Source organism: Panthera uncia (genome assembly GCF_023721935.1).
Source record: "Panthera uncia isolate 11264 chromosome A3 unlocalized genomic scaffold, Puncia_PCG_1.0 HiC_scaffold_11, whole genome shotgun sequence".
Taxonomy (NCBI): Eukaryota; Metazoa; Chordata; class Mammalia; order Carnivora; family Felidae; genus Panthera; species Panthera uncia.
In genome coordinates this window covers 21,031,918-21,040,190 of record NW_026057578.1, presented here as the reverse complement: position 1 = coordinate 21,040,190, position 8,273 = coordinate 21,031,918, and the positions used below count along the sequence as shown (strand labels likewise).

The window sequence follows — 8,273 nt, the reverse complement described above, 5'->3', positions numbered from 1 at the left end:
GGGGGGGGGGGGGGGGGGGGGGGGGGGGGGGGCCCTCCTCCCTCAGCCCGGCCTCTGCCCCACTGTGGGATTCTGCGTGTCCCTATTTCACCCACAAAATGTCTACAGGCTGCAAAGGAGCCAACACGTTTCCCAGCAGCTCTTGAAAAACATAATCTTTCTCTCCATTAATTTAGAACCGACAGCGAGCTGTTAGCTGTGGGGACTGGAGAACCGTTTTCTCCAAGGAAACCATCTTTCCGCGGATTAAGGGAACTTGTCTTTAGATAAATGGCTTCATATTCGCGGAAGCACACGGAGCTCATGGCTGGGAAAGGGCTCCATAAATCTCTGTTAGCGGCGCGATTGTGTTATTATTATTTAGTGCCAAAGCCGCCGCACGCGCGCTCTCTGCCCGGGGCTGGGCCCAGCACAGGGCTGTCCTGTCTGTCTGTCTGTCTGGCACTTGATCTTCCAGGCTGAGCTGGACAGGGATGGGGGCAGCCTGCTGAACCCTTCGTTGTGCGGATGAAGATCCGGGGCCGGAGAGGAACCGGGTCAAACAGCGAGAGGGCCACGCGCAGTGGGATTCAAGGTCAGGGTGCCACCTCCAGTAGGATTCCCAGGCCTGGGTGGGGCTCTATCTTCCCACATGCCCCCAACCTTCCTGCTCCCTCCTCCCTCCTCCCTCTTCATCCACTTGGTCACTGACAACAGACAAGCAGGTGAGGAGGCAACAGGAAAATTCCAGATCACGGTGAGCACCGTGAAGTGAGAAAAACAGGGGGGGACGAGAGGGAATGGGGGCCAGGAGGGGCCTCGGCGGGGAGGGGACATGTGAGCTGAGCACTGAAGAAAGTTAAGAAACCAGCCGGTCTTAAGGAAAAGCGTTCCCAACTGAGGGAAGGGCAAGTGAGAAGGCCCAGAGGTGCAGCAAGTGTGTTTTATGGGGCTGAGATCAGCCGGAATCAGCACGCGAGGAGAGAAGGGGCCAGCTGCCCTTGACGCGCGGGGCATTGCTACCACTCCTACTGCTGCTAATGATAATAATATTGGCGTTTATAATAATCATCCCAAATTTGAGTAAAGCCTGGGGGGGTTACTTACATTGAGTTTAATTCTCTCACTACCCAGCAAGAGCCAGATGATCTGCGTTTGAATCTCAGCTCGGCCATTTCCCAGCTGTGTGACCCTGGATGAGTTATTTGACCTCTCTGTGTTTCCTTGTGTGTGACTTGGGCATAATAATAGCACCTGCCTCAGAGGATGGGTGTGGCAATAAAATGACATGTGAAATGACAGACAGGGCCTGCCACATAGTAAGAGCTACAGAAGCCTTGGTTATTATTACTATTTTGATCGTTATTATTGACGAGGAGCTGAGGCCCAGGGCAGTGAAGACCGTGGCTGCGGTCACACAGCCTTGGGGGGGCAGGAGCCGCCCCTGGCTCTAAGCCTCAGGTTCTGCCACTGCCTGGCTCTCTTCTGTCAGCTGGGAGCGGGATCCCCTGGCTGCCACCGTCCATATCCCTTGCCCGCTGCGCCTCAGAGGCAGAGAAAATGACCTGTCCTCCCAGCGCCCCGGGGGACTTGAGCAGAGTCCCTCTCGCTTCCCCTCTGAAGCATCCTGACTTCTCCATCCTTTGTGTGCTGAGCCAGCCTGACAGCTGGGAGGCTGGGGTCAGGCTCTTCCCCCGCTCTGTCCTCAGGGCCGAGTCTGGGGGTGCTGGGCCTGGACCGGAGCTGTGGGTTCTTGTCCCATCCAGGGTACAGCTCTCCCAGGCTGCTGCTGGTCCCCCTAGGCCTCAGTGCCCCCAGGAGAAAAGTGAGAGATTTGCTCAAATGGATTGGGGGGTGGGGTCTCTTAAGTCAAATCCTGCTTGACCATCGGCCCTCTGGGGAACCTTGTGCAAGGCACATTCCTCAGTTTCCTCATCTGCAGAATGGAAACAATGTTCGCGCCCCTCCCCCATAAAGATATGGTGAGATTAGGGGAGCCTGGCTGGTTCAGTCAGTAGGGCATGTGACTCCTGATCTCAGGGTTGTGAGTTTGAGTTCCACAGTGGGCATAGAGCCTACTTAAAAAAAAAAGAGTTGAAAAAAAGAGAAAGATATGGTGAGATCAAATCAGATAAGCTTTGTGAAGCACTTAGAAGAGTGTCCAACAGGGAGTTCACAGTCACGAATGCGGGCTACTCTCATAATAATCCTATCATCATCACACCTGATTGAACATGGGAACCTATTACCATCCACACCCCCACCTTTGGAGAAGAACACAGAGCAGGAACGCATCTGTGTTCAAATTCCAGCTCTTCTTTTCTGCAGCTGTGTGGCCTTGGGCAAGGCCCTTCTCTTCTTAGGGCCTCAGCATCCTCATCTGTAAAACGGGACCACTCTGCCTTGCCACACTGGATTGCCCAGAGACGACGGATGCAAAGCAGCAGAGTTCGTCTTGCCTCCGACCCCAGCACTGCCCCCGATCCCCTCCCCCGGAGGAGCCCTGTCTTTTCCTCCCCACTGCTGGCCAAACTCTGGGCTCCTGGCCAGGACTAAGGCCTCTGTTCTGGGGGTGCTCAGAAAAGACTCCGGGCCCACCCTCCACCAACTGTCCCCTCCTTCCCCAGCTCCCACCGTGTAAGGCAAGGCGAGGCATGGAAAAGAGCACTACGATGGTGCCATGGGCTTCCCGTGTGACACTGGCTAAGTGTCAGTCCTTCTCTGATCCTGTTTCCCCAACTCTGCAACGGAAGTTTCTTAGGCTGGTCTGACCGCCTGAAGTTGTCTGCGGAGAGCTATGCGTAGAGAGGAAGTCTATGGCTTTGACTGGATTCTCGGAAATACCAGGTCCCCTTCCCCTAATCCCAACGTTTAAGAGGCAGATGATATCTGAGTGTCCTTTGAGAGCTGACTTCGAGGCTGCTGGGAGGCTGCCTGGTGTAATGGGACAAGCTGGGGTCCGAGATCGGCTGGGACTGACTTAAGGGGGTCACCTATCCTCTCCAACCTTGCTTCTCTTCTGGAAAATGCAGGTAACAATAGAATGAATCCTCCAGAGAGCCTCATGCTGTGTGTGGGCTGCTCCCTGCCCCCTCCCCCCTCACTTCCCAGCTGGATGGGGCGGGGAGGGTCTGTGCGGGCGGCCACAGGCTCACCTTCTTGCAGAAGTGGTATAGACGGAGCAGGGTCTCCAGGTCCGTGCGCTGCCGCTCGGCCGCCATGTAGAAGTGGGTCAGCTTGGCCTGGAAGGCCCGCTGGGTGGAGGTGAAGGCCACCAGTTCCGGGAGCTCTGCTCCTCCGGCCGCAGCTCCCAGCTGAGCTGCCTGCTTGGACAGCTCCAGGCCCCGGCGGTACTGGGCCTGAGCGGGAGAGGAGAGGTGTTCATTCGGGTGCCATCTTAGCTGAGGCCTCCCTCGGAGGCCAGGAACCTCTGCCGCCCCACTGCTGAGTTGTCGGGCTTCCCAGACCTCTGTTGTGTCATCTACAAAATGGGCACCGGGCCTCCGCCTCAGCAGTTCACTTGCCTAGCTGGGACTCCGCTCGCTGTCACCTCCTTCGGGGAAACTTCCCCGACCCAGGGTCTGGGTTAGGGACTCCTGCCATGTGTCCCCACATTTCTCCCTTTCTGTGTGTTGCCCTGTTTTTCTGGCACCCCTAGCCCCCACTGGCCTGGGAGCTCCCTGAGGGCTGAGAGGGGCTGAATCACCCGTGTCCTAGGCTCCCGTACGTCAAGGGTGCAAATTCCTTGCCCCTGACCTGTGAGGCTGACTTAATGGGTCTCTGGTGGGACCCTGGAGTCTGCATTTTATAAAATCTTCCAGGGATTCTGAGATAGGTCTTCTTTTGGATGTGGTGATCCAGGAAGGCTTCCTGGAGGAGACAGCATCTAAGCGGAACCCTTTCCGATCCATGCTGGTCTCCTCACTGTCTCTGGACGTTTCTTTGCACTCTCCCACCTGCACACCTTTGCCCTAGCAGTGCCCCCCACCCCCGCCCCCCACGGCCCTCTCCATTTGCTTGGATCCTGCTTCTCAGTCTTTAGGAACGCACTGCGGCCTGGAGAAAGAAGTCCTCAAACTCCGCGTGGGCTTTCTCCACAGTCTCCAAGCTTCTGTCTTTGGGGGTCAGCATTTGCAGGCACCGGCTCCCCTCCTGCTCCATCCAGTTGCTGACCTGGGGCAGGGGAGGGAAGTGCGGACATGAGGGGTGCCTGGGAGACGTCCCTCGGCCAGCTCCCCGCTCCCTGGGAAGTGGGGATCGTGTCCTCACTGATTCGGTGGCGGGGCCTGCGCCCGTTGGCCTGGACCGAGACCCTCCCGGTTCTGGGCAGAAGGGACAGTTTGGGGAGGGTGGGTGCATTGTCATGTTCTTCAAGTAGCTGAAGGGGACAGGACTCTCCGAGTGGGACCCCAGGGGGCATCTGGCCCGGCCAGTGCCATGCACGAAGTAGGCCGTCCGTGCGTGCTTGTCTGAATGAAGTCTCACGGTGGCAAATTTGAGCTTACTCTAACCACCCAGCGCTGCTAATCAGAAAAGAGGCAGCCTGCAGAGTAATGAGCTCCTCATCCCCGGGGCTATGCAAACAGGAAATGCTGCCTTCTGTAGAGCAAGGTGCGTGGGCCCGCTGTGAACTAACTCACTGTGCGAACTGGGCAAGTCTCGTCCCCTTTCTGGGCCTTAGTTTATCCAGTGGCAAAATGGGGTAGGCGTGAGGATTCGATGAGGGACAGAGGGGATAAAACGGCCCTCGAACCCAGGAGCAGAAGTCCCCTTCTTACCCTGGGATGCCTTAAAGAGTATGTACTCACTCCCTTTACCCTCGAAAAGCCCATTCGTGCCAGGCACTCATATTATCCCCCCATCTGACAGATGAGGAGACTGAGGCAATGAATAGTTAAATAACTTGTCTGGGGTCCGGGTCAGTGCTGGAGCCAGGACTAGAACCCAGGCCGTCCGTGTGCCCCCCAGCCCCCAGCACGAAGGGCTGCACTGTTTCTAGACGCCGGCAGTCGGGTGAGGTGATGCCGGGGGTGGGCTCCAACATCAGATTCCCAGGTGTGTGGCCACAGGCAGGTGACGTAATGTCTTCCGGCCTCAGTTTCCTCATCGATGAGTGGGAGCAATCCTAGCATCTTCCCCCATCCCTGGTAGGCGGTAAGGTTGGAAAATCATTGTATACGCAAAGGCTCTGGCCCGGGGCTCGGCAGGATGAGAACAGCTTTCGGGGTTATGTCTTCACCCGCGCGGCACTTCTGTAGTGCCGTGTCATACGCTGCGTCACAGGCCGCCCGCCTGGCTCTTGAAGAACGGCCAGCTTCGTGTCCTTACACCAGAGCAGAGTGCCTGGCTGGGGCAGGGCCTGGAGCAGGGCCTTCCCCCACCCAGAGGCCAGCCTCCCCTTTCACCTGGTGGATGGCAGCCTCCAGGCGGCCGAGGCGGACGCGGAGCTCCAGCGCCCGCAGGAGGTGGTTAGAGGCAGTGACCAGGACATGCAGCTGTTCATCCACGAGGCCGTACCAGGCGACAGCTTCGGCCAGATGGCTCCTGGGAGGTGGAAGAGGGTGCAGGAGGGCCCAAGATGCCCTCCCCACCAGTATGCCTGCCCCCCCGGCCCCCACCAGTTCCGTGGCTCCAGCCTGGGTATTCCAGCTGCCGACTTGCTGGGTGACCTTGGGCAGGTCCCTATACCTCTCTGGGTCTCAGACTCGGCCTTTCCTGGGACGGAGAAGGCCAGAGGACACAGTGGGAAACCGAAAGACCCTCCCCTTCCCTGGGAGATGCCCTGGGAATCCGAGTTGGACAGATCTGGGGTCAAATCTCAACACCCACCCTAAGCCAACTGAGTCAGGCTCTGAGTGCAGCCTGGACATTAGCACTTTCTAAAGCTTTTTAGATGGTTTCAGGGGGGCAGCAAGGGCTGAGAACCAGCCCTCACACATTCAAAACTCTTAACAGTATCCAACACCCACTGTTAGTGCTTATTATTCCTATTGTAATGATGGTGAGTGGCTGTAACCTGCCTTTCCACCACAGCCTCCATTTTACAGATGAGAAAACTGAGGTCCAGAGAGAGGAACTGACTCTCACGCATCGCATTCTGAATTGGAATCCAGTCTACAGCTTTTTTTGCACATAATTTAAAAAAATAGTCAAAGCCAGCAAGACATAAATGAAAGGGAGCAGACGGGAGTCAGGCACGGTGACACTCCGGTGAGGGGAGGACTCTCCGGAATCCCACCCCACCCTCCTCTGCCCTACAGGGTCTTATTTCAGATGGAAAAGGGAAAAAAGGACACGGAAGGAAAGCCTGACATCTTTGCTCTGGGCCTCCCCCATCTGACTGCAGCTTCCCGCAGATCACTGCCTTTCCAGGAAGGGGTGAAGGCCCAGGGTCGGTGCATGGAAAATGCCAGCCAGCCTGGCGGACACCGGGAGGAAGGGGTGGGCAGGCGGGAGCTGCAGGGACCCCTCTGCAGAACAAGCGCCGCGGCTCATGTGGGACCACACCGCCCCCTGGTGGAGCTGCTGGTGGCCAACAGTCTGGGGAGGCCTATGGCCGACAGGGACAGTGAGGCGGGGTCACGCTGGGAAAGACAGTGCCAGGCTGTGTGACAAGCACCAGGACCCACATCAGTGCGAATCTGTCCGTGGACGCAGCTCAGGACGGTGTGTTCGAGATTCTGGGCCAGGCTGCCTGGGTTAAGTCCTGACCCCCACACATCTCAGCTGTGTGACCCTGGGAAAGTCACTTAACCTCTCTCTGAGCCTCAGACCCCTCCACTGTAAAATGAGGATAATACGAGACTCCACCTAGTGGGAATTAGACATGTTAATATTTGCAAAGCCCTTAGCACAAGGCTATGCTCGTACTAAGCGCTATTTAGGTGTTAGTTAAATAAACAAGTTGTTCTTGGAAGCTTAGGCGAACTTAGTAATTTTGTTTGTTCTAACGGAGACAAAATATCTCCAATTACTGACTGATTTAATTACTGATTGGCACCCCCGCCCCTAAACTTAAGAAAACCCGTAATTTCCAGGAATGTGTATTTTTTTTGTTTTGTTTTGTGGCTCTGAGACCATGGCCACGGCTGACGGTTCTCTCCGCCAGGCTGAGAAGCCCACCAGGGAAGGCCGGGCGGTGCAGGGGTTACTGCTCAGATGTCCTGGCTCATCTATCATTTCGCTGAGCCTCGGTTACCCATCAGCAAAATGAGGACGATGTGGCCCTCACAAGGTTCTTTTGAGGAATCAACGAGATGGACCCTTGAAGGGATTCAGCCCAGTGTCTTAGAAAGTCAGAGAAAGTGCTTGAGGGTGACTGGAAACGAGCAGGGGCTGTCCTCTGATGCCCACTTTGGGCTGAAGATGGCCGGGGCTGAAGGAGGGGCAGCAGAGAAGGGACCTTACCAAAGCCTCAGCCCAGGATACGGACCCTGCAAATGCCCCCATGCTGGGCATCCTTAGGGACCACCCTATGCGCTCCCAGCTCCCAGGCCAGTGGACAAAGCTTGGGGAGGAAAAACCTGGCTGTTCATACCTGACATCAGGGTTGAAGTCCAGCCTACTGGCTTCCTGCCGTAGCCTGGCCAGAGTGGCTCCCCCTTCCCGCTGGAGGCCCAGCAGCCCTGGGTCCCTCAGCACGGTCTCCATCAGCTCCTTGGACTTGCTCAGACACTTGGAGGCTTCCTGCCAGTGTAGGGAGGTGGCCTGAGGCCCCATCCCCACTCTCCTTCTACAGCCTTCCAGGGCTCCCCACACCCGGATCATGCCTGACTCCCCCAGTTCGGCATTCAAGGTCCTGCATCATCAAGTCTATCCTTTCTATCGCTAAACCATCTCCTCGAGCCACGCCTCCTCTTGTCACCATGGCAACCTCAGGGGAGCAACCCCCACCAATCCAGGGTCTACACCTCTTGTTAGGACACTCACCCCTGCCTCTTCACTGGTTTCCCTGCTGCTCTCTGGCTCCCCCTGCAGTCTGTTCCCCACATGGCAGCTGGCAGGATCTCAAAGCGGCAATGTGTTCGCCCTGCTGCTTAAAATTCTCCAGGGCTTTTCCTGCTGGCTTAGAGTCGAATCCCAACCCAAGTCCTTGATACAACCTCTTCTGGTTTCTTCTCTTCTAGTTCTTCTCTTCTCTTGCCCCGCTCCCACCGCTCTGTTCTACATTGGCCTCCATGCTATTCTCGAACATACCAGAACAACCCCACCTCAGCACCCTGGTACGTATTTGTTCTCCAGGTGGAGCAGTCCCCCTCTGTTCCCATGGCCAGCTCCTTCTCATCTTCAACCGA

At 56.7% G+C, this 8,273-nt stretch overlaps 1 protein-coding gene across 1 annotated transcript in view; it reads right to left on the bottom strand.

Annotated features, from left to right (window-relative positions):
* KIAA1755 (KIAA1755 ortholog) overlaps window positions 1–8,273 on the bottom strand; it is a 30,841-nt gene that overhangs the window by 3,415 nt on the left and 19,153 nt on the right. The window contains 4 exon segments of the mRNA XM_049650395.1: window positions 3,135–3,338; window positions 4,030–4,152; window positions 5,385–5,523; window positions 7,517–7,665. Of these exon segments, the coding sequence (XP_049506352.1) occupies window positions 3,135–3,338; window positions 4,030–4,152; window positions 5,385–5,523; window positions 7,517–7,665 (615 nt within the window).